At 42.1% G+C, this 27,263-nt stretch overlaps 1 protein-coding gene across 1 annotated transcript in view; it reads left to right on the forward strand.

Moving 5' to 3' along the window:
* The window catches only part of MAN2C1 (mannosidase alpha class 2C member 1), a 59,527-nt gene that overhangs the window by 14,390 nt on the left and 17,874 nt on the right, over nucleotides 1-27,263 (forward strand). Inside the window, exons 10-17 of the mRNA XM_088445792.1 lie at nucleotides 2,019-2,135; nucleotides 6,473-6,568; nucleotides 17,891-18,036; nucleotides 18,219-18,342; nucleotides 18,917-19,038; nucleotides 20,553-20,638; nucleotides 25,307-25,477; nucleotides 26,764-26,846. Coding sequence (XP_088301918.1) covers nucleotides 2,019-2,135; nucleotides 6,473-6,568; nucleotides 17,891-18,036; nucleotides 18,219-18,342; nucleotides 18,917-19,038; nucleotides 20,553-20,638; nucleotides 25,307-25,477; nucleotides 26,764-26,846 — 945 coding nt within the window. The remainder of the gene's footprint in view (nucleotides 1-2,018; nucleotides 2,136-6,472; nucleotides 6,569-17,890; nucleotides 18,037-18,218; nucleotides 18,343-18,916; nucleotides 19,039-20,552; nucleotides 20,639-25,306; nucleotides 25,478-26,763; nucleotides 26,847-27,263) is intronic.

The following is a 27,263-nucleotide window of genomic DNA, read 5'->3' on the forward strand; positions in this document are numbered from 1 at the left end:
GGTTTACATGGAGGTTTCTTGGGATTTGCTGCGAGATGTCTTCCAAGTTCCATTTCACTAGGAGTTGGTTTCCGTCAGCTGGGTCTGATATAACCGTAGTAGAGCCATTTCTAGATATTATCAATTCAGTGGGAAAGCCCCATCGATAATTGATGGATGCTTTTTGTAGTGCTCTGGTAACCGGAAGAAATTATCTTCTTAACGCTAGGGTTGCTGCTGAGAGGTCCCCAAATATTAGAATTTTTCCCAATATGGCAGCATCCGCTGACCTTGCAGCACAAAGTATCGCTTCTCTAGTATGAAAATAGTGCAGTCGCATCAGAACATCTCTGGGAGCGTTGGTAGGAGCATTACGAGCTTTACGAAATCTATGAATACGGTCTAGCAGAAAATCTGAAATCTGTGTAGTTGGTAGAATTTTTGCAAAAATTTCTGTTATGTGATCCGTCGGCTCCGAGAAATTGCCTCCGGAGTCCCATGGAGTTTAAGATTGATGCGTGAGACCTATCCTCTAGGTCTGCGGTCTTAATTCTAAGAGATGTGACCTCTGACTGTAGATCTTCATGGAGCGTTATCAGTTCATTGTGCGATTTTACCACTCCTAATTTGTTCTTAGTGATCCGTACGTGTCGCCAATTCATCATATGATTGCTGACAGGAATACAATGCCGCTTTAAATTTGGTTGTAATATCATCTTTAAAGGTGGCCAGTAACATTTTCATGGAACCCATTGTAAGAGGTGCATCATCTACAATGTAAAGTTGTCGAGAGGTAGACGGTGGGGATCCGTCAGGCGGGTTGCTTAACGTTTGTAGATGTTTACCGCTTTTATTATGAGTCTGACCTGCTTTACCTATTTGTGATGAAGGAGATTCTTTAAAGAAGGAGACTGGTGGGACAATCGAGGAGGGCTTTGGGCGTTTAGGCGCCATTAATGGTGAGGCCTGAGGACACGTAGGTATGTAATAGATATAAATAACAGCACTGTAGCTCGATATCCAGGTCAGGCGACGGGGGTTAATAATAGAATTAATAAGAATGGGCCATTATTTTGGAGCGGTGGCTATATCGAAATGGTAGCTTAGGAGCCGCACGTATACTGCTCCGGAGAGAATGGCCGCAAGACCTGCTAACCACAGGTATGCTGGCCACTTTTTCAGTGGTGTGATCAGAATGTTCAGTGGTGTGATCAGAATTGCTGACAATTAATTAAATTATTATAGAGCACATCTGTCCCCAGGCTCCTTTAATAACACAAAGTAACCACTGGGGGTCAGTATTGCTTCATAGATGGAGCAGCTAATCCAGATATGGTGGAACAGCACTGTATGCCACAGCCATTTCCTTTTTGTTGTAATAGCGATCAGGGATAATGTGGAGACCTCGGTCCAGCCGACAAATCTCCCACCACTATCTCTCAACTCTCAGAGCATATACAACTATCAGGTCACGCCTCCCTAAGATCTGATTTTAAGCAGGAGATGACACTTGTCAGTGGCCCTCTGGGTTATTATAGCACTGCTTCTTTTCACAGCAGAAGGGTATGGGGTGATGCAATAGGAGTGGCCCCTCCGGTACTCACGTTAGGGCCCCCGGTGTGTGATACAGCTGATCAGCCCGGGTTATTTCCCCCGCGATGACGTCACCTCTCATGGTCCTGCGATCTCCAATATCCCCGGTGAGGGAAAAACCACGGTCCGCTGGAGTAGAGGGAAATCATCGGGGGCTCAGAATGGGAGATGAGAAGGCGTGGGAATAGTCCAAGTGTTCTCCGGTGCCGATCCCAAGGGTCCCGATATTGAGGGCTCGCTCCGATATGTGCGCTTTGTTCAGGCGCGCACACCGCCGTCTGAAATTGAGGTCCTGGCTTCAGCTCCGACTGCTACCAGGCCACGCCCCCCGCTGACTTGTTTTTAATTGCCTATATTGATAACCCTTTATCTTCAGTTAAGAATTCTGTTTTTTGTTATTTCACTTACTGCTAAATGATCACCTTGTGTTCCTTCTCTTTCCCTAGTTCTGGTTACCAGACACATTTGGTTATTCTGCTCAGTTGCCCCAGCTAATGAATGGTTGTGGGATCCATCGCTTCCTCACTCAGAAACTTAGCTGGAGTTTGGTCAATACTTTTCCTGTAAGTACGCTGTGGAGAACTGTGGTAGTTATCCTACAATAGAAGTGTACATGCCAAATAAACCAATTGTGTCATTTTTGAACTACATAAAATGTGGCTGGTACATGCATAAGTCATAATGGTTTTGGAAAGTGCCTATATGCATACTCTTCGCTTAGGTGCAGATTATGAAAGAACTGTATTTGCAGCAAAAGTAAAAAATGTCACCTCGGAGTCCTGACTACTGAAAGTTTTTGAACAATACCCTAATTGCAACTTTTTCTTTTTTTATAATATACTACTGTTGTAGATTTATTTAAGTCTTAATTAAGTCATGATAGTATGGTAACATCAGGCTGTCTATATTTCATAGTTGTACATTTAGATATGTTTATTAGGTTATTTTTTGCACACATATAAATGTGATATCACATATAATGACTTCTTGGATGATGATAAAGGCTTCCCATTGAAAGTAATGGGTGATGCATGAATGCCATCATCTCCAAGGACCAATACTGAACAAGTCATGTTGTTTGTGTACTATTAAGGCACCCACTAAGGCTGGGTACACACCTAAACGACCGGCAATCGTGCCGATGTTAAGGGCGATTTGCCTTCACCGTGGACATCGCATGAATGCTGGTACACACTGCACAATTTAATGAACGACTGAATGATTACTTGTTCCATCCTTCATTAATATGTATTGCGCCGCATGCGATATTGCGTGATTGACTGTGCAGCACAGCCAATCACACGATAACACGTGCGACCAGTGGAAGCGTGCAATTGTGCATACACACTAGGCGATATACACGATTTGTCATACCGATACGCCAAATCGTGCCAATATCGATCTGGTGTGTATGCACCCTAAGATAGGAACACCCCCATTTAAATGTCAAGACACATATTAAAGCACATTTAAATATTTCAAGCTAGAAGAGAATATTTAGTTGTTTTTTTTATTTTTTTTATTTTGCCCTTCTCCATAGGTCCCCCTATAACACCAAGAAAAGCTATGCACTTTACCAGTTGCTGCACTTTTGATGTAAATAAGGAAAAATAGTCCTATAAGGATTTGTACTTGTCTAATATATTCCTAATTTGGAAGTGGTTCATGATACCTATCATGGCCATTTTCAAAAATAAAATTCTACATCCATTTACCTGGTACAGATTGGAACAATACTCTACTTACGTATTCCACCATTTAGAACAAACGATTCTATTTTTCACAAATAATATACATACAGAGGACCTGATTCAGTAAGGATCGCAACTGTGATTGCAATAACGATTACGCACGCAGCCTGACTGCGATAATATGCTAATCCATTGCGATCGCTATGCCGTCACAGCACTACATAAGGACGCCCACTTTACCTTACACACATCCGTAATGTTTAGCAAAACCATTGGTACCATCACAGCCTCACACACACTTGCACAAGCTCTGACCTTACTCAGAAATTGCTAACTTCATCGCATGCTATTGTAGAGGAATCTTTTCTATATTTTATATTTATACCGAGGTCTCCAATAATAATTATTGTTACATATACATATATATATAATATATTTATGTATGTATGTATTATTTATAAGTATAGATGAAGATCAATTAACATACGTTTTATTATATATATATATATATATATATATATATATATAATTTGCACACATATGCAGTTCTCATACGTATGAATTATGAAATAGTGATTCCAATGAGTTCAGACATGAAATTCAAGCTCTGATTTCTGATAGTTATTTACAGGCAAATCAAATTATACAGAATGAGATATACACAGTAGTGATGCATATAGTAGGCATATTTATGCTTCTCTAAGACCTAAAACTTAACAAATAATTTAACAAACTTAGACAATTAATAACATGAATGGCATACTTGCAAGTTCATAGTTACCCTAAAAGATCATTATTCATTTCTCCTTCCTCCTGCGCAAGCTTAAGTTCTTCTGGACTCTGGACTGCACTGTCTTATCTCCACTGAGCTGTACTGCCTGAGCTCCTATACTCACCATACCTATCTCTTCTCTACTGCAACTCATATTTATATCCCTAACTTATGCATTAACTGGCATATTCTCATAGGTTTCAAGTTAAACTCTAAGGAGTTGTAAAACAAGTTTGCTGGACTCATAAAGTCTGACATTTGTCAGTTCATCAAAGGCTCTCCTGTAGTTGTGTTTGATGTGTAAATAAGTATGTAATGCCTGGGGTCCAATATATATGACCTCTGCTGTTATCATGGCCCCTCTTCTGACCCATACTGGACAATGAACATGTCAGTTTATAATTACCAAAGGTACAATACTTTGACCCTGATCCTAATGCTGGGTACACACTGGCCGATATATTGGCCGATCAATTGATCGGCCAATATATTGTACCCCCGTCTGCCAGTGTGTACAGACGATATGTCTGTGAACGACGTCGTTTAGAGATATCGCATTGGCTGTGTTGCACAGCCGATGAACAGATATGACATCGGCAAGTGTGTACGGGCAATCAACCGATCGCCCGTGCACAGGGGCGCCGAGAGGTGGGGGAGCCGCGAACAGGTACTAATTACCCGGATCCAGCACCGCTCCCCATCCCTCTTAGGTTCACAACAGCCCAGAACACGCTGCTGTGTGCTGGGCTGCACTGGGAGACTGTCTGAGGCTGCTAAAGCAGCAGCTGGAGAGTCTCCTATGCCAAAGGGGGGGAGCGATTACGCTGATCGTGCCCCCACTAACTGTGTGCTGGGCTGAGGGGCACACAGCAACCCCCTCCCCAGCGTGCAGCGCCGCAAATGTTATTTCTTTTTTTTTTAAGGGGGCGTGACCACGAGCGCCACGATTAGACCACGCCCCTACCCGCCCCCAGGCCGTCCCGACCCACTGCAGCATGCAGATGATGGTCGTTCAGTGTGTATGAACGACCATCATCTGCAGATATACCTGCAGATCACTCGATCTGCAGATATATCACTATAGTGTGTACCCACCTTAACTGTATGCATTCTCTCACACAAGTATGGATACCAGTGTCTGTTTTGCATATTGTATGGTCTAAGCAGTAAAAACCTGTCTCTTACACAATGAACAAAAAAAAACAAAAAAATGGCAGCTCCTATTGTTCCTCAGCACACTGAATAATACTTGCAACAATATATGAACACTTTATGGTAATAGAACTTCAGAGATATTGGTTGCATGCATTTGCAAATACATGGGAAGCTGCTAGGCCACGTCACGGTTTCTCTATCACTAGCAGTCCCTAACACGAAGGGGTTCACATCCGGGTGCAGAGCACCCCAAAAAACGTCCAGCCCAGGGCATCACATGAAAAATGGAAAAAGAGTGACAGTGCAGTGTAAAGTATAGATGTGTGCGAGTAGTTAATAAGTGTTGAAAAAGAGGTTAAAATATATGTGAAAAAATTACATGAATAAAAAACAAACATAAAAGGTGATGTGAAAAGTAACTGTGTAATAAGTGGTGATGCCCTGAGGAGGCCAAGCCAGAGTAGCCTCGGGGGCCCTACGCCCAAACGCTCACCCCACAACAAATATATCTATATGCATGCTATCTAAACATTTAACATATACAGTATATTTAACCCTATTTAATTTATTTCTTACTTTGCAATATATATATATATATATATATATATATATATATATATATATAAAATAACCATTAATAATGTTTTAATTCTGGCAATGTCTCTAATCCTGATATTCTTTACTAAAGGATATTATTACAATTGATTACCAGCTGCGGCAACACTATGAGTATTCAACCTGCGTACGGCATTGCAGTGGATAATGTATGCATTCCCCCGCAATGACATTCAAACACACTGGCCAGTTTGTGCACGCGCACTATGATGCATGCGCAGAATGCAACAATCGGTCGATTGCGTGTGTAATCGCAGTTGCGGTCGTTAGTGAATCAGATGTTTACGTATATTATGTGTAAATATAATTATATGGCTTCTGTATTTGGAACATAAAGGTAAGCATTTACATTTCTATAGTCTCTGTGCTTATGTTGCTTATTTTGAAATCAACTTTTAATGATATATCATTACTATGAAGCATTGTGTATTACAATTTTAAAAGCTTTGATCTGCATCTTTTACAATTTATAGTTCACAAATTCCTTCTTTCATTACATTTGTAAATTCACTAACCTCTACACCCATGTCCTTTGGTTCCGATTTACCGCAGTGGTGTTATCTGAAATCATATACACCGCTTTATTCTAAAATGCATATATCCCTATTTGTAGTTTATAGACATGTTAATGCACAATAACGGTTTACATTAGCATTGTCTCTTGCAGCATCATACATTCTACTGGGCCGGCATTGATGGCTCTACAGTCCTGGCACATTTCCCTCCAGGTGATTCGTATGGAATGAAGGGCACAGTGGAAGAGGTGAGATATAAAATTCTAACTGTAAGTCGTTATTATGTATTGCTTCATAGTGTGTGTGTGTGTAATAACCAAATGAAATGCTTTGATTTAAACTCCTTACTAGAAAATAACCCCTAAAACAGAATATTGTACAAATTATGACACCTTCAGTACTCCATTGCAGCCTTTCAGATAGTTTGTTCCTTCTAAGTTATGTAGAGACAGGTATGTAAAAACACACCCATGAATGGTATATAATGTAAAGCTTCTTCTTCTTCTGTGTTTTTCCTGTCTCTGTGCTAGGTAAGTCAGAAAGCAGGTTCTTACCTCTCTCTTTGGTCACAGTGGTGCATCATCCGAGGCTGCAAACCAAGGCTGGCTTGCTGGCTGGCTACAATAGTTTGCTACTTCCATAAGTATAACTGGCTGTGAAAACATTCAAATACAGTCATGGCCAAAAGTTTTGAGAATGACACAAGTATCGGTTTTCACAAAGTTTGCTGCTTCAGTGATTTTAGACCTTTTTGTCAGATGTTACTATGATATACTGAAGTAACATTACAAGCATTTCATAAGTGTCAAAGGCTTTTATTGACAATTACATTAAGTTTATGCAAAGAGTCAATATTTGCAGTGTTGACCCTTCTTTTTCAAGCCACTTAGCTATCACTTTTGCCTTATGGCAAGGTGCTCCATCATGCTGGAAAAGGCATTGTCCGTCACCAAACTGTTCTTGGATGGTTGGGAGAAGTTGCTCTTGGAGAATGTTTTGATACAATTCTTTATTCATGGCTGTGTTCTTAGGCAAAATTGTGAGTGGGCCCACTCCCATGGCTGAGAAGTCATGAATGGTCTCAGGATGCTTTACTTTTAATGTCGCCCATGTATACCTCTGGAGCGGAGCAGACTGCTGCAACTAAGGACGAGCCTCCCATGAATAGCTGCGCGCATATCAGTGGAGGCAGTGTCAGTCAGGGGAGTCGCGTCAGAAGAACTGAAGAGCCACAGGTTGGCCACCGCTGCATTAGAGCCTAAGAAAAATTAAGTTCAATTTGGCAGTGCACTAGGGACTTGGGATACAATTTCAACATTTAAAACAATAATCTTTATTGATGACTTCTTAAAACCTTATGTGGAATCCTACTTTAAATCTCACTACGGCTGTTGACACCATGTGGACGCACCTTGCGTATGGCAGTATGAAAATGTGTATGCACAGTGCACGCAACGTGTGATGCATACGCAATACCTTCCCTTATTGTAACATCACTAGTATGCATAATAGTCGCTATCTTTATATCAAAAATACAATATGAATTATAGTGCTATATATATATATATATATATATATAATGTGCGTGTGTGTGTATATATATATATATATATATATCTCACAGTATAATAATCTTATGTGAAAGCAAGTGAACACACACACCAGTTTCTGTGGTCCAACACACAAAAGTAAGTATTGTATTAAAGGATATAACAATACTGTGACAAGTTATACAGTGGTACAAAACAAAAAGGTCAGAGTTACAAACCAGTATACATATGTTTGCATGCGCTCCCTGGATCCAGAGTACAGTCGTCACCAGATGACCGGTAGAATACAGATACTGCTCTCTGGATCAGGGGAGCCTAATTTCTACAGTTAAATTATGGGTGAGTATAATAGTAAGCTGTGTCTTCTTCCATTCGTCCAGGTGCGGGACGTTTCCAGTTCACTGGGGGTGATTGGTTGGCTTAAACAGTGGGCGATGCCTAGGCTCAGGATGCATTTTCAGGAGTTCACCTCTGGGTTCCCTCCGAAAAGCTAGTTTAAATCAACCATTGTTATATGCTATATTAAACATAAATCCGGCATTGCTAATATCTGCTTGCCGCAATGTGCGACAATCTATTCGCAAACACCGGATTACTGCTAACACAATTCTGTACATTGTGACCCCAAACACGATGTTAATATGTGGTTCCATCCCTGGACTATATGTATAGCTGTTTTTCTTCTCTTCAATATATATATATATATATATATATATATATATATATATAAATATAATGTGTGTGTGTGTATTTTTGTGTAAACCGTTGGTTATATGTGTGACTACTATGTGTAAGTTATTGGGTAGGAGGCAGGTTTGTATTGTGTGAGCCATGAAATCCGGGATATATATAATACATTGGACATGTCACTATTAATTCTAATATAAAAGTCTTATCCGTTCTATATATTGTTTTTTGGATAGACTGTATAACTATATATTTTAAAGTGAGAAATAGATTAAATAGGTTTGAACATACTGTATAAGTTAAATGTTTAGTAGCATGCATGTAGATGTATTTGTTTTACACGAGACTATGGGTCATTGTATAAGAGACAGACGGGTTTTTATTGCTTAGATCACTTAAAATGCACACAGATAGTGGTATTCATAGGTGTATGCCTACAGTTCTAATCAGGATCAAAGTATTGTACCTTTGGTAATTATAAACTGACATGTCTATTGTCCAGTATGGGTCAAAAGAGGAGCCATGATATAAGCAGATAAGAAGTCATATATTTTCGTGGACCCCAGACATGACAAGCTTATTTACACATCAACACAACCAAGTAAAGGAAGATTATTAATTAATAGAAATACCACCTTTTATGACACCCTGTCTGCTGAGGGGGACAACAAGCCTTATTGTTTACGAAACCTTGGTATTTGTTACTTAACAACATGGTGTCAATAGAATGGAATAAGGTTCCTTTGAAGAAAGTGATGTATGTGTATAGATCACAGGTTATGGTTTATTGAAATATGCCATGAGAATATGCCAGTTAATGTTAAAGTCTGGGATATGAGTGTATTTAATATTTTTGACTTCAACACTTATCAGTACTGAGATCCACTATTAGTTGAAAGCAAAATATTAAAAAGAAAGATGAATAAGTATGTGAATGTTAGTGAGTGTATTAAAAACCAGGCTGTTTCACCATCTAATATATACTGTTAATTCAGTGGATAGGAATAGAAGTATAATATGCAGTTGAGTGCTGCTGCTGTATCTCTACTTATACAATATTATATCCTATTTGTCTTGTGAGTATAGACAGCAGAAACATATTTAGTTAGATGCTGCTGCTTTTTAAAGTCTCACAGTTGCATCAGTAAGGATCATGTACAGTCTAGCTACCATGTTTCGCAATGTGTATGTAAGGATAGTGTATTTGGTTTTGTTACATTGTAACCAGATGTTTAGGGGCCTATTCGTGTTCACTAATGGGCCTGTTACAAATGGGGAAATTCTAGTTTCCGTATTTTTTAAGGAACTGGCCCAATTATTATAAGGGGCCCGATCTGGCACATAATATTCAGCAAACTTTTCGGAGCAGCTGTCCTCGCACCAGAGCAAAAACAAACTGCTCCAGTAATTAAGTATCCACCGCTGCAACTCGCGGCTAGTTGGATACTTAATCATCAGGGGCCACCCGGCATCCAAAGATAAATAGGTCCCTTAGTTCCTTAATTGATTCGTCTGTGGATAGTTAGGAGGCAGTAGGTGAGGTAAATTGAAATTTAATATTCGAGGTGTGGCTATTGCATAACAAGACTGTGTGAGTTAAAAGGGAGTGGGGGAAAATTGACCTTGGACTATCCCAAAATGTATTTTTCAAGTTTCACCCCTCTCGCAATGATAGTTTGCTGTCACACAGCGTTCAAAGAAGTTTTGTTTTTCCCAGCATCGTAAAAATGCTTAGTTCAAAAGTAGAGCAATGTAATTTTAGTTACATTGAACAAAACGCCCATCAAATCTTTCCGTATGCTAACCAAGGCTTAAGGGGCAGATTGTATGTCACGTGCATGTGTGTTTGAGTGGCACAAAACATTTAGTGATGGTCATGAGGATGATGAAGATGATTAATGCCCCAGAAGACCTTGTACTTTAAAAACAAATGAAAATGTGGAAAAAATTGAGAAGTTCAAATTGACTGACGACCCAGCACCTGAATGAAAGCAGAGATGATAAATATCGACAAACTCTTTTTGGCAAGTTTTGCATCAAGATCTTAACATGATAAACAAAAAAAACAAACAAAAGTTTGTGCTAAGATGATTCCAAGGCTTCTCACTGCCAAGCTTAGAGAATATCAAAAGCAAATTTGTACAGACGTTTTGTAACAAATTCAAGCAGATTCATATTTTTTAGATAAAGTTATTACCTGTGATGTAACATGAATCTTCTAGTAGGATCCTGAGACAAAACGCCAGTCCCATGCACTGGAAAACACCATCATCACCAAGAATGAAAAAAGCACGTCAAAGCAAATCCAAATTCAAAGCTTTGTTAATTGTTTTCATTGATATCAAGATTGTTATTTTGGAATACTGGGCATCAGAAGGCGCAACAGTGAATCACCATTACTACAAAAATGTTCTAGCAACTTTGTGGGAAAGAATCAGGAGAAAGATGTCAGAGCTGTGGAAAAATGGTTCCATCCCCCATCAGGACAACGCACCAGCCCACACAGCTCTCTCTGTGAAGCAGTTTTTGGCTGAGAAATAGATTACAGTGCTAGAACACCCTCCATACTCACCAGATCTAGCACCGTGTGACTTCTTTCTTTTCCCTAATGTCAAATCTGTACTCAAGGGAACCCGTTTTGCATCATTTACTGAGGTAAAGAAGAAAACAATGGCGCTGTTGAGACAGCTGACAGATAATGACTAATGGACATAAGAGTACAGCGGTATGTGGATGCAGAAGGGGAGTGCATAGAAGGGGAACAGAGTTTAAATGTACATAATATAATAAAAAATAAATTTATAGCATCAGTCTTGCTATTTAATAGCCAAATCCCATATAGGTCTCTTGTGAGATAGCTCAAAGGAATTATCTCTTCTATCCTTGTCATTAATTAGGTCTCCTGATATATTGTAAGTTGTACTGGGGTGGGGTAATTTTAAAAATTCTGCAAAAATGCACCTGCCGCTGCTCTGCGCAATGAAGAAAACACCTGCCGCATACTTGGGTACCCCACCAGAATAAATTTTGTTAGTTTGGCATTTTGTTCCCCTATCTTTTTTTTCACCCCCAAATTTAAAGTAAATTTTTTGGTGTGTCCCGATTTTTTTTTTTTTAAAAACAAAAAACTTTTTTTGACACAGTTTTTTTTTAAATGATACTCCCTGGGGTGCAGGCTAATTTTTTTAAGCCTGCACCCCTAAACCACAATTCTGCACTCATTTTCGCCATGTTAAACATGGTTAAAAGTTATCCCCGTTCTTTTACAAAGACTTTTTTCGCACCGGCGAAAAGTCTTTGAAATTTAATACGGGGATATTTCAAATAGGCGAAAATTATCGCCTCAAATTGAATACGGCCCATAGTGTATGTCGACATAGAGTTTTTTACAGTATTTATGCCTAAACCCAAACCTTAACCCTGACGTGACTATCAACATGATGTCCATGTCGACATTGTGAATGTTGGCATTTTCACTATCAACATTTCGACCATGTCGACACTTAGATATTCTCGCGTCGACATGATGACTGCATACCATACTGAGGTTTGTATTGGAATATTGTTTCAACACATTAACAAATGGCTACAACTATTCTGTGCAACAGGCACTGCATCAGTAACACTAGTTCAGATTGAATAGTATTTCTACCTATGATACTATACCCTATATGGAGTGTAACAACACTTCCTCCAGTAAATCCATTCATTTTATAGCCAAGTCTATGGAATGTTGAGCACTTCCTGTTGTATACTATAATGTACAGATGTGTCCTTATACACTGTTGCTTCAGTTGCACCAGCACCTCTCGGGGCCCAGGTACCGGGCGACTCAGCAACAACAAGCGTCTTTCACACTCAAATTTTGCACCTTATTTGCACTAATCAAAGAATTGGGGGCGTCAAAATGACATTGCTAGATTACGCTGATCAATTTGATGTGCTACATTTGTACATCCTGCGTGCAACTGTGGGCCTGATTCAGAGATGTATGTAATCCCGATGTTTATGCACATCTCCAATGTTATTAGTTATGCGCAGAGGCCGCACTGTGCTTGTGCAGATTTGGTGCTTCGGTGTCACTGGCGTGTCGGCCCAGTTTTCTGGGCATATCGAAGCCAGTCCTTGAACGCAGCTTTACTGGTCCCGGCAGCGTGAATTCACCGGACATCCTGAGTAATCTCAGGGTTACTCACATATCCAGTGTTCAAGCAGTTGATGCGATGCTGCGTCTTCGAGAGCAGCATCAGATCACAGAAGCTGGCACTGGGTGTCTTTTTACACAAGATGCCTCCTGTGTTGTTTTTGCATATTTTAGCACAGCCTATGCCTACAAAGACGCAGTGGCAGAGCCGTAACTAGACTTTTTGGCGCCTTGTGCCAGAGAGAGAATTGGCGCCCCCCCTATTTTTTAAATAGGGACATAAGACAGTGCACCTGAAAAAGGGCCATGACCTCATGGGGAAGGGCCAGGGAAGAGATAGTTGAGACCAGGAGATGCTGGGGATAAAGAAGAGGAAGCTACAAGAGAGAATGATAACAAACAGGAAAATTGACAGGCCCAAACAGCGCCCCCTGCCCTGCTGTGCCCTATGCCATGGCACTGGTCGCACTCCCTAGTTACGGCCCTGCGCAGTGGCTGTACAAAAGTATCCATATCTGCATCAAGCCCTGAGTGTTAATCTGTGTAAGGCAGCATACAAACTAGACGATGTGTGTATGTGGCGACATCTTCTGCGGTGGGACCCAGCAGGGGGTGCCGACATTGGTAAGTGTATACACACTTACCAGTGTCGGCCACGACGAACGACGGCAGGGGAGGAGCAGGGTCATGCTGCATTCGGCAGCATGGCATCGTTAATAATATTCCCAGATTGAGCTGCATTTTCAGCCGACTGGGGATATCGTTAATAACCCGCAGGAGCGCGTATCGTTGGTCGACCAGTGCATACACACTGAACGATAACGATATTGATATCGTTCATAAGAATCGTTTAGTGTGTATGCTCCTTAAGAAGGGCTCTGATGCAGCGCCCAAGGCTTTTTCTCACGCAAAGTTCTGTTCTATTTAAACTACGACTTTGTAAGTGTGTAAAATCAATTTTTGTGCGGTTAATGTTGCAGCCTAGTGTCTATAGTACACTGTGAGCGTCTTCTAGGAGCAATGTATATAAGGAGCAATATTGAAAGAAATGTACAGTCTGCTACTCCTCTCTGGGCTTTTCAGTTGTGCCAGGAACTGCGCACCATATGTCATTTAGACGCTAGGAGTATGAGGACATATCTGTATTAGGTTGTTGCAGTGGGTTGGGTATGCGATGCCGATGCTGATAATGCCAGCTGTCAGAATCCCGGCAGCGTAATCCCGATGATGGAAATCCTGGGTATGCGATGCCGATGCTGATAATGCCAGCTGTCAGAATCCCGGCAGCGTAATCCCGATGATGGAAATCCTGGGTATGCGATGCCGATGCTGATAATGCCAGCTGTCAGAATCCCGGCAGCGTAATCCGATGGTGGAAATCGCGACGCATGCAGGTAAATATACTAACCCTTCCCCTATGCCTAACCCACCCCTCCCACAGCCTAACTCTATCCCTCTCCCTAATGCTTAAGCCTAATAGTAACACCCACCGTTGGGATCGCAGCTGTCAGGATTCTGGAGCCGAGATTCTGACCACCAACTTTGTGTGCGCTGGGATGACGACTACATCCCGTTCAAGCGGACACCACATCAGTACATCTAATATTTGTTACAGTATTTACATTGCCTCTGAAGTTTTATGTACATGGTAAACATATCACATGGAGGTTTTCATCACACCGGAGCAATGTAACAAGGGACTTGTGTATAAGTTTAATCTATTATTGTTTAGCAGTTTCATATATTTATCTATCTTTTTTTTTTTTCAGACAAAATATTTTACACAGAGATAGTATGGTTTATCAAGGTTTGATTTGAGCATTTAAATTCGCTATATACAGATGTGTCCTAACACATCTTTGCTGCAGTCTTGCTAAAAAGCCCCTCTCTGCGCACCAGGGGGGAGATGTATTAACTGCCAAAGCAACATTAGCCACATTATGTGCGCTGATACCGCTTCTCCCCCATGTATGATTGGGGGTCTGGGCTATGCGCCCCTGTCATTATCGGCGCCGCTATGTATGAACGGTCAGTTTGTCTGAACGTTTCTGCCCGCTGCAGCTGTCGCTATCGACAGCTACAGCTTAGCGATGCTCTATCCCCACAGCAGGGAAAGCGCTGTCCCTGCTGCGGGGGCTGCCGGCTCCAGGGCTGCATGCGGAATCTTGCGATATTTGCGAGATCCCGCGCATGCTCAGTGGAGGCTGCTGGGACTGAGACTCAGCACTAGGCTGATGCTCAGACAGGGATGGCCGGAGGTGGGAGTTATCATTCCCCGCTCCGGCCGATGAGATATTAATACATCTCATAGTTAGTGCTTCCTGCTTCGCCTCGGTAAAGTGTTATAGCGACGCGTTAAGTTTTTTTTTTTGCCAAAAATGTGTCCAAGATGCAATGCGACTAGAATGCACCAGCAGTGCTGATTAATTTGATATGCGACACTTGTATATCTGTGTGTGACTGAGTCTCTGAAACTGTATACAAAGTGCTACAATGTAGCTGCCGCAGCTTTTTTTTAGCAGATTCATAGTGTTTTATAAACAGACTCGGGTGCACATAGACATACAAGTGTCTCATATAAAATTAATCAGCATAGTCTGCTGTATCAGTATTAGGTGCACCAGATTGTTCTTGCAAATACTGTATCTAATCAGCCAGTCATGTAGCAGCAACTCATTTCGTAAAAGCATACAGACACGGTCCAGAAGGTTATTTCAGACCAAACACCTGGGGGTGGGGGACTAAATCAGAAACTGCTGATCTCCCAGTATATTCACACACGCAGCAGTCACTACAGTTTACATAGAATGGAGCTGTAAACAAAAGACATCCAATGAGTGTTCTTGGGCCGTATTTGCAGCGAATAGCCGTTTTCGGCAGAACTCTTTCGCCAATGACGTCATTTTTGCCGATTTCACTTATCCCCCTATTCAATTTTAGCGTCTTTTCGCCAGTGCGAATACGCAATGCAATGTAATAGGCGAAAAAGTTTTGCCTATGAATACCCAGCAGAAAAAAGTGCAGAATTGGGGTTTTGGGGTGCAGAGGAACGGAAACCACTCTGCACCCTTTGTACACCCTTCTTGACGCTAACTGCGTCAAAAAACGCTAAAAAAAAACACAAATTACACCCCAAAAAAGAACTTTGAAAAAGTGGGCGAAAACTTTCAAAGTGGGGGTACAACTTCAAAAATCAGTGAAATAGCCTTTGGGGGGGGTCTTCAAGTATGGGGGAGGTTTTTTTTTATTGCAGGTGCTTGCTGAAGGTGCATTTTTTGGTGCACTTTAAAGCTTGATTTTAGTGATTTTGAACTATGCTTGCACCCATTTTCCATGTACCCCAAATTTGATGAGAATACTTATATTGCCCCACAAAAGTTGCTAACTGTTATTCTTCACCACTTTCTCAAAGACGCTAAATAGCTCCTATTGAGACCAATTAGGGCAAAGCCTGCGTTGGGGCTAGCATTGCCAGGAACGCTTGCATGGATGAAAGGGCTGGCTGGGACCTGTAGTTCCACGGTTGAAAGTAGCATTGGGAGATGCGCTATTAGCGGGCAGCGTCTTAAGCCAGAGGGATGCGCCCATATCCAGGAAAGCGGGGAGCACAGGGGGGGGTTGATAAAGGGGTGCATGGGGGTGCCCAGCAATTAGGGACAAGGCCTGCAAGGTGTACGTTGTGGCTAGCATTGGCGGGAGGCCGCTTGCATGGATGAAAGGGCTGGCTGGGACCGGTAGTTCCACGGTTGAAAGTAGCGTCCAGGGATGCGCTATTAGCGGGCAGCGTGTAGGATATGTATACCTTTTTTGTATTGTCTAAAAGTAGCATGTCGATCTATCAACTGTCGACCTAGTTGTCATCGATCTTGGACTAGTCGATCTTTTATCTGTCGATCTATTAACTGTCAATCTTTTATCTGTCGATTTGTTAGCTGTCGATTTATTTTATTTCGATCTGTTATTATGTCTTTGCGTGGGTCGATCTATTAACTATCGATCTATTATTTGTCTACCTATTTGGTTTCAAACTTGTAACATTGTCTAACTATTAGTTGTCGATCTATGTTGTGTTGCCCTTATATACCTTTCGATCTTACATATTCAATATATTACATATCGATCTAATGTCCTGTTCGACTATATTACTGTCTGGCTATTGTTTGACAGTTGAACAAAGGAAAAATGTCTCCTGCTCTGACAAATCTACATTTCTGCTGCAATGATGGAGTAAGAATTTAGCATGTACAGCATGAATCCATGGATCCATCCTGCCTTGTGTCAATTGTTTAGGCTAGTGGCAGGAGGGGGGTATTCTGGGGGATGTAGTCACGAAGCCGGCAGTTGACATGCCGACCGCCGAAATCCCGACAGTGAAAGCCCGTCATGGGACTAAAGATAGATGTCTAAATACCGATGCCTATCATTTAGCCCCACGCCGAAATCCCGATGCCCAGCATACCGACACCCCTTGGGGGAGGTTAGGGCTAGGCACTAGGGGGGGGTGGTTAGGGTTAGGCACCACTAAAGGAGGGTTAGGGGGGGAGAGAGGAGGGTTAGGGTACTTACCTTAGTCGGGATCTTCATCTGCCCCCCTTCCGGTTTCGGGATTTCATCCACCGGGCTTAGATCTGGTGTTACATACCTATTCCTATTCTGGTTTGGTGAATGTTTCACTGGCACATTAAATTGAGCACAAAGCCTTCTTGAGTATTGTTGATGACCATGTTTGTTTCTTCATGGACACTATCTATCTTCTAATGGCTACTTCCAGCATATATCCCACATTGTCACATATCCTCTCAAGGTGATTCCATGAACAAGACCACTAGTTCAATGTATTGCTGTGAATTCCAGCAGCACCTCATCTCAATCCAATAGAGCACCTTTGCTATATGGTCGGAGATTTGCAGCAGCTGACAAATTGGCAACAGCTACATATACATATATGATCTCTTGATTTGTACAATATAATATTTTATATGTGTGTATGTCTGTTTTTTGTTTCATAATAGGAGTGGAGATTCCTATAATGTCATAGCCACAAAGCTTTTATCTAGATGATTTCTAATTGAGTTCTCTATTAATCCTCAATCCCAAAACCTATGCACAGCACATTTTTCTTTTAATAAAAGAGAATGAACATCAAGTTCTCACTGTTTTTAAATCTCATTTGATTCACAAATTTTCAGATGCTTAAAACTATAAGGAACAACCGGGATAAAGGTCGAGTCAACTGCAGTATTGCCCTTTATGGCTATGGGGATGGAGGCGGGGGTCCAACTGAGAAGATGTTGGGAAGATTTAAAAGGATGAAGGATACAGATGGTCTGCCCAAGTTAGTACATGTAATTAAATGAACCCGGGGGGAGGGGAAGCACTACTAACCAGTTGCTAACTCAACTCTTTGCATTAAAGCACTAGTATTCAACATATAGTACATATAAATAAATGTATGTGTAAATAGGGCATTAAAACTGCATTATGACCCTAAGTTGCCATTTCATGTCTGCATTGCAGAGTACAATTATCTACTCCTGATCGTTTTTTCTCTGCTTTGGAGTCAGACACTTCACAGCTCTGCACCTGGGTAGGAGAACTGTTTCTTGAGCTGCACAATGGTACCTACACAACACAAGCACAGGTAATTCTATTTTGTTCATGTGTCCACCATTTTTGTACATTAACCCTCCACCTTGTGCTTTCATTTTTAATTCACAGCATTGCACTTGGTTTGAACTAATAACAAATGGTAGCCTTGGAATGGGACGTGTGAACAACAATACTTTAACTGGTTATCAGTAATATTATATTTTAATTTACTCAGCAGGAGGATTTAATAGATTAAGTTGGTGCTGTATCCATTTGTCATTATCCACTGAAGCTAAAGAAAATACATGGGAAGAATAAATAGCTGCTTAGAAAATGCAGCTGCTTCTATCTGGTGTGTAACCATTGTGTAATAGATTTAGTATATTTTATTTATAAATAATCTCTCGTGATTTGAAAAAAAATCCCAAAATTATAAAATATTAAAGGTTGTCACTGCATTATGACTTCAGTGCACTGACTGATGATCCCTCCATCCTGAGTTCCACAGAAAAAGTATTGTGTAACATGCTGTGATCACCTTGGTGTGGAACTTTATGGATAGTGAAACAAGCATATTACTAGAAAACATGAGCTGCACCAGACCTTAAACATTATTTGTTGTTTAGATTAAGAAAGGGAACCGGCAGTGTGAGCAGTTACTGCATGATGTGGAATTCCTCAGCTCTATTGCCCTTGCCCATGAAAAGAATTTCCTGTATCCGGCTGATAAGCTTCAGCGTCTGTGGAGGTAAACCAGTTTCGTGCAAGCTGTGTTTCTTTTTGGTTCAATTCTGAAAGTAATCTTGTGCCCCAAATGCCCCTTTTTCAATAAAATCGCTTTATAAGTTCAGTATAAACACACCATCTAACACAACTATACTTTTTTTTTTTTACAATCCAAAACTCTAGAATATATTCTAACCAGGCCTAGCTGACAGCAATGTGGAGCCATTGTTTCTTATATGTCAGGGGAGGAAAGGTAGATCTGAGTATCATCAGTGTAGAAATTATATTGGAGGTCAAAAGAGTTGATGAGTTCACCTAAAGAGGATATATATAAGAAGAATAGGAGAGGTCCAAGAACAGTACCTTGGGGAATGCCTACTATTAGTGGAAGCGGGGGGGGAGGTAAGAGAAGCCATGAGAGGAGACAGAAGGAATGGTCGAATGGTCAGATAGGTAGGAGGACAGCCAGGAAAGGGCAGTGTCACGTAGACCAAGGGAGTGAAGGATTTGCAGGAGGAGAGGGTCCACAGTGTCAGAAGCAGCAGAGAGTAGCGGCCCTTGGATTTGGCAGCAAGGAGGTCATTTGTGACTTTCGTGAGGACAGTTTCAGTGGAGTGGAGAGAACGGAAGCCAGATTGAAATGAGTCAAGAAGGGAGTGGGAGGAAAGAAAGATGGTAAGGTGGTTGTAAACAATAGGCTTAAGGAGTTTGGAAGCAAAAGGGAGGAGAGAGATGGGTCGATAGTTGGAGAGAGTGTTAGGATCAAGGGTAGGTTTTTTTTAAGAATGGGGGAAACAAGTGCATGCTTGAATGCAGAATGGACACTGCCGGATGAGAGGGAGAGATTGAGGAGGTGGGCAAGATGGGAACAGGCAGAAGGATAGGTAGCGGAGGAGGTGGGAAGGGATAGGGTCAAGGGGGGGAGAGGACTGGATGAGGGCCAAGACTTCCTCTCCAGATACAGGGTAGAAGGTTGTCAGAGTTGGTAAGATCGGTGGTGAGAGGTGGTTTGGGAAAGGAGGGGGTGGAGTGCTGAGGTTCTTGTGAGATATGATGTCCTGACTTATGGAGTAAATTTTTGATGTAGAGTACAGTAGTTTGCAAAGTCAAGGGCAGAGAGCGAGGAGGAGAGGCAAGCAGGGGAATGGCAGAGGAGGGAGTTGAAAGTGGTATTGAGATGCTGGGTGTTTGAGGACTGGGAGGAGATTATATCCAGTCTTATGCCACTTACTAAGCTCCTGACACCTCCCCATCCAGTACATGCTGTCGAGGTATCGGGAGAATATTCCACTCAGTGTACCTGGATGGTCAATGTTAGAACTGCTTAACCATGTAACACCATAGTGGGCAATGCCTTGATTATTTTGGATCAGTGTACAGACATCTTCTAAATGTTACACGGCTAATTACATTCTGTATTTTCATAGAGAAATTTAAACGTTTGTCAGGGGCCCAGCTCGTACACTAATATGGCATTAGCTATGTGTCTGATGTTTCTTCGGTTTATACTGTCTTTGTCCTTTTCTACTGGTCAAGGTTACTTCTGTTGAATCAGTTTCATGATGTATTACCAGGGAGCTGTATACAGCAAGTGGTTGAGGATGCTATTGGATACTATGAAGGTAAGATTACTTTGGTTCTGTTTTCTCTTTGTAAGTCTGCCTTAATGTCTCTTAGTGTTCTTTCTAGTGTATGTAGAGTATATGTGTGTATACAGTATATTGGATTGAATATCCATCGTGTCCTTTCGTATCTTTTGTGTACAATATACAGTATATCTAGAAATGGACAGAACTAGAATATACAGTATATATCAGTGTATCTGCAATTTATTCCAAGTAATGGCAATGTGTCTGCAATATATTGTTGTTTAGATTAAGAAAGGGAAACAGCAGTGTGAGCAGTTACTGTAGAATGTAAGCTCTCACAAGCAGGGCCCTCTTCCGTCATGTGCGTCTCCTTTCCCTTACTTATACTGTCAGATACTCCCCACAACGACACCTATCTTATACAATACAATACCTCCTAAAAGGAGGCCACAGAAGGCTGAAACGCATTGGGGCAATACATATCTCCTACCTACAGCAAGAATCTTTACCCAATACGAAATTCTAACTGCGTTCCCGAATAGCAACACACCACTAACCACGTGACGCGACCTACCCAGAAGTACAGAGATGACACAGCAGCGGCACCAGAAGAAAGAAGACATCAGAGACAGAAGTAGAGAGCAACGGAGTTAATAGTAAGTGCAGGTGGGACCGTGTCTCTGTAAGGGACGGGACACCCGGCCACAGGTTCCTTGGAGCCCAAACCAAGTTTGTCCCCCTTTAGACCACGGTCCACTGCCTCCAGAGCAGTCACTCCGAGGGTAGCCTCTATCAGGTGTGCCATCGGAGTCCCGAACTGCAGGTAGTGAGACCCGGTCCGGAGCACCGTACACCCACTACCTTCCACACTCTGCCCGCTGTACTACACAGAAAAGGACAGATCGACACTGGTATGTGCACGAACTTTACTCTGTAGTTTTTTCAACAGACAGATTAGCGGGACGCCGCACTCTGCCACATTTCTGGACAATCAATCACTGACTATACTCATATATTGACCTGCAATATCGGGAACGTTCACCTGAATATCCCGTTGGGAAAATTATTTAAAGATATACAGATTTAATCGGTCATTGGATGGGACACTATTGATATTTTTATATTTTCTTATTTTTATTTTTTTTCTCATTTTTATCTTTATTTTTTCTTTCACCAAATATCTTCCTTAATAGTTTATTTCTATGATTGTATAATTAATGCAATCTCTGACTCTTCGTAAATATCATTAACATTAATATCCACTGGTCCTGTCATTATCTTACCATCAGTATTAGATTAATTTATATTATTGACACATTCCACCCTTTCTAAATTAAGAAAACACAACTGAGACATCTAATTAACATAATAGACTTAGCACTACACCTTATTTACTTTTACTCTATGCTATTTGAGGTTTGGGGTTACCTTGAGGTTGATAGCAGCTGGCCATTACCCACAAGAGCTCATTGTGCAGAAAAATTATCCTTATCTACTGACACCTAACCTATGGTTGCTGCCGCCCTGCTGCTTATTTGAGTGTTAAGATCGGGGATGCAGCAATGTTTATAAACCATGTATTTGTCCTGCATTGTTTTGTACTGTCACTGTGTTTTTGTTTTGCTCATTAGTAAAGCACTGTGGAACCCTTGTGGGGCCATAAAAAATAGGATTTTTGTTTACTTACCGTTGAATCCTTTTCTCTGAGTCAGGCTGGGGGACACTGCCCTCTGCAACCCTTACTTCAGTACAACATCAAAAGTGGCTGGTAAGGAGAAGCAATACTCAGTGACACTGTCACTCTGAAAAATAAAAATGAAATTGATGGTCAATACGACCCAAAATCATAACATACTCCATACCGCTGAGCGTGAGGGAGGGAACGCAGTGTCCCCCAGCCGGACTCAGAGAAAAGGATTCAACAGTAAGTACCCAAAAATCCTATTGTCTCTTTCATCTGGGCTGGGGGACACTGGACCATGGGATGTTCAAAGGCCGTCCCCATGGGAGGGAACGCTCAGATTGCACGACCGGAGAACTCTACGCTCAAAATGGGCATCCCCAGAGGCAAAAACATGAAACCTGTAGAACCGTACAAACGTGTGGACAGAGGACCAGGTAGCTGCGCGACAAACCTGTTCAGCCGAGGCCCCGTGACGCGCCGCCCAGTGGCATATGAAACCAACAGGGTGGAACCAATAGCGCACTTGCCATGGCAGAGGCAAGTCTCATTCTCTCTTGGGCGGAGACATTCCTCCCGGCAATTTCAGCAGTCTTCATACCAGGGGTGTAGAATTGGGAGGCAGACTACCTCAGCAGGACTACGTTCCGGCCAGGGGAGTGGTCTCTCCACTAAGAGGTTTTCCAGCAGCTGGTCCAGAGATGGGTGCTGCCGGAGGTGGACCTGATGGCGCCTCACCATAATTGCAAGGTCCCTCTATTTTGTGCAAGGTCCAGAGATCCTTTGGCATTTGCAGTGGATGCCATGACACTTCCCTGGAATTTCCATCTAGCCTACATTTTTCCTCCAATTTCCATGTTACCAAGAGTACTCCGTCGAGTCAGGGAGCAGCAGGTTTCAGTCATCCTAGTGGCTCCAAACTGGCCGCACAGGGCCGGGTTGGAGTCTGCCTCTGCGTCCAGATCTTCTGCTACAGGGGCCATTCTGTCACGAGGGCTTACCTCAGTTGGCTTTAATGGCCTGGTTGTTGAGAATGGGCTCTTGAAGGCCAGGGGTTTTTCCCCTTCAGTCATCAGGACCATGCTCCGGGCGGAAGCAGGTTTCCGCACAGAACTACTAAAGGGTTTGGAAAACCTATATTGTGTGGTGTGAGCAGCGGGGAGTACATACTGCCCAGTTCCGCCTGCCAAGGTTTTTAGCATTTCTACAGGGAGGGCTGGATGCCGGCTTACGGCTTCAATCTTTGAAGGTACAGATTTCGGCTCTTTCCATTTACTTTCAGCAGCGTCTGGCTCTCCTCCCAGAGGTGCAAACTTTTTTTTACAAGGGGTCTTGCGAATACAGCCTCCGGTTCAACCTCCAGTAGCGTCATGGGATTTGCCCCTGGTTATGTCGGCTCTTAAGCAGGTTCTGTTTGAACCTTTTGGAATCCGTGGACCTTTGGTTCGTAACGTGGAAAGTGGTTTTTCTTATGGCCATTGCCTCGGCTCGGCGGGTCTCTGAGTTGGGGGCCTTGTCCTGCAAACCACCTTTTCTTGTTTTCCATGACGATAGGGCTGTGCTCAGAACGGTTCCTTCTTTTCAAACGAAAGTGGTTTCATCTTTCCACTTAAACCAGGAGATTGTTTTTCCTGTTTTCTCATCTTTATAGTCCTCAGGGGACCAGGGTGATCTATCACTGTTGTATGTTGTCCGGGCCCTACGCATTTATTTAGACAGAACTTCGATCTTACGTAAGACGGACTCTCCATTGGTTCTCTACGACGCCCACAAAAGGGGGCTGGCCAGCCACAAAGCAGACCATTGCAAAATGGCTCCGCTCAGTGATTTCAAGGGCTTACTTAGAGGTAGGGCGACCGGCACCAGCTAGGGTGTTGGCTCATTCCACTAGGGCCGTGACGCCACGGGGCCTCGGCTGAACAGGTTTGTCGCGCAGCTACCTGGTCCTCTGTCCACACGTTTGTGTGGTTCTACAGGTTTCATGTTTTTGCCTCCGGGGACGCCCATTTTGGGCGTACAGTTCTCCGGTCGTGCAATCTGAGCGATCCCTCCCATGGGGGCGGCCTTTGAACCAGTGTCCCCCAGCCTAGACGAAAGAGAAAATAGGTCAGGCTGGGGGACACTGCGTTCCCTCCCTCACGCTCAGCAGTATTGAGTATGAGTTATGATTTTGGGTCGTATTGGCCGTCAATTTCATTTTTATTTTTCGGAGTGACAGTGTCACTGAGTATTGCTTCTCCTTACCAGGCACTTTTGAAGTTGTACTGAAGTCAGGGGTTGCAGAGGGGAGGAGTTATAGATTTCAGTGTTAGTACCAAATCCACACCTTCTCACCTACAACCCCATGGTCCAGTGTCCCCTAGCCTGACTCAGAGAAAAGGATTCAACGTTAAGTACCCAAAAATCCTATTATCTATCTATCTATCTATCTATCTATCTATCTATCTATCTCTACATTTAGCCTATATATAACTAAGCACATAGGCCCTGATTCAGAGCCGGACGCTCTGACCAGAGCGCTCGCTCTGAATCAGTGCCCACCTCCATAATTATGGAGCGTCCTCCTGGACGCTCGTATAGCTGTGGGTCACCACCCACAGCCTATACGAGCGTGCAGGATGATGGTCGCGATGGTCTTGACCATCACGACCATCGCCAGTGCGAGCAGAAGCCTGCGGTTGAGTTTCTCAACCGCAAGGCCAGGAGTGATTTTGGCTATAAATATCCCAAAATGTGTTTTGAAAAACCGCAGTTTGATAAATAAACCCTTTAGGTTTCCATTACATTGTGCAGAAGGTAAGACTTGTTGGGTATGATGACGGACATACCCATTTGGAGATTAGTGGTCATTGTTAGATGTAATGGGGGGTGTTATGCTATCCAGCACATGTATGTTCCTTTTTAAAGGGTTGTTTTTTTGGGATATAAAATGGACACACCCAAAACACATACCCATCGAATAGCTGTTGCCAGCCGCTGATCTTTAACATATTTTGTTGATTTATTTATTTATTTTACAGAAATCCGAAAAGAAGGAGCCACACTTCTCAGTCAGTCTTTACAGGCATTGCTGAAAGCAGTTTCCCTTCCCCAGCCTACAACCAGTCACTCATTCACTGTAATAAACACTTTGCCTTGGGCACGTACAGAGGTTATTTCTATACCAGGACCATCAGGAGAGCAGATCTTGGGTACGTTTTGGCGCATAGCAAGATTTTTTTAAAGTGTGTCTGATTTGTATCAGAGCATGCTGTTATCAATCTCCATCTCCTCTGAGTGGGGATTGAACTTTCTGATGATCTTGCTATAATTCTAAGTTTTTCATGAGATTAAAATGCTGTGAGAGCCAGTGACCTGTACAGTCGTGTGATTCAGTGAGCGAGGACAAGTCAAAGGTGTTCTATTGGAGGGTCCTGCTCCTTCCACTATGTATGGGGCAGTGTCATAATATCAGGAGAGGAGTGTAGGTAAGCTAAACAGAGTTATATAGTGGAAAATTATATTTGGGCTCCATCCTTCTACCCAATTTTAAATATGAAAGTGGCAAATCACTGTATACAATAAAGCAATCTATCTATACAGTATATCGAAGATACAAAATGGCACAGATACACTCTCTAGTAATGGCACACACTATTAAATTACAAATGCCATTGCCATATACTAAATGACAGACATACTAAAGTGATAGTTAAATGCGCCATATATTACATAATGCACGCTCAAAAATTATCTAAAAGCAGGTTATTTGCTATTACTGTAGCTCATAGTTACATACTTATATGTGTACTAAAACAGTAGCAACCAATCAGCAATCTTTTAGGTGTATATCTGCACCTTTTTGAGCATTAATCATAAAACAAACGCTCACAAATTATATACACACACTAACAAAGTCACATATCATACACAAAATCACATGACAGATGCACAGAAAACACTGCAACATGACGCAGACACACTAAAGTGCAATTTGAAAAAAGTATACTACATGACATGGCAGTATTCTATTTAGTAAATGACTAGGACTTGCACTAACGGAGGCACACCCTCTACTGTATATAGCAGTGCATGTGAGATCCTAACACACATCATTATTTATCTCCTAGTACTGACCTCTTCTGTCTCTTCCTGTCTGTCCACTGTAGGGAACTGTTTTTTTTACAGAACAAAACTTTTACACTCTTGCGTAAACACAGACCTGGAAGCAGCCTACTTTCTCTGCAAAGCACACATTGGGGGTACTGAGGGAGTGAATTGCATGGCAACAGATAGCCCCTGACTTAGATGAACAAATGAGACCCTGTACAGGTTGTATCCTAAAGGCACTGGTACCTTCATATGGTTACTGATATCCTAGTACTATCCTTATGTTTACAACTGGCCATACATTATTCTATACTGTATGCAGTAACATTTATGTAATCTTCTATGTGTATCATACTGTGTGTCTCATCTTTTAATGCCTCTCTTTAAGGACTGGTGAAAGTGCCCAGTATGGGCTATGTTGTGCAGCCAAACCATGTGAGTCCTATTCACCCTGTTACAGTTGTCATGCAGGTATGTATGGATCTCGTAGCTTAATCATTCTCAGCTTGTAGTATTCTGATTTTCAGTTGCATATAAACAAACTGGAGCCCTTAATTGGCTTGCTGTGGACTGTGGTTCAGGACTGTGCTCACACTCTACTTTTACACCCTAAATGCTGTATCTTACAAATATTTATTAAAAGAGCATTTAAATAGTTTGTGAGCCTCCACGTCATATTTTTATACAACACCCCCCTTTTGTCTGACAAATAAAATTAGAAAATCCAGTTGCATTTTAACATCACCTTGCTTTATATAAGAATAAAGATGTCTGACGTGAGTGAGCCGTCAGATCCCGCGCAACTCTGCTAGCGTCTGGCATCTTTTCGTTGCCGAAAATGCAATGCGACTAGGACGCACGAGGAGACTGTGCTGATTAATTTGATAT

Source organism: Taudactylus pleione, unplaced genomic scaffold (assembly GCF_031769625.1).
Source record: "Taudactylus pleione unplaced genomic scaffold, aTauple2 ptg000019l, whole genome shotgun sequence".
Taxonomy (NCBI): domain Eukaryota; kingdom Metazoa; phylum Chordata; class Amphibia; order Anura; family Myobatrachidae; genus Taudactylus; species Taudactylus pleione.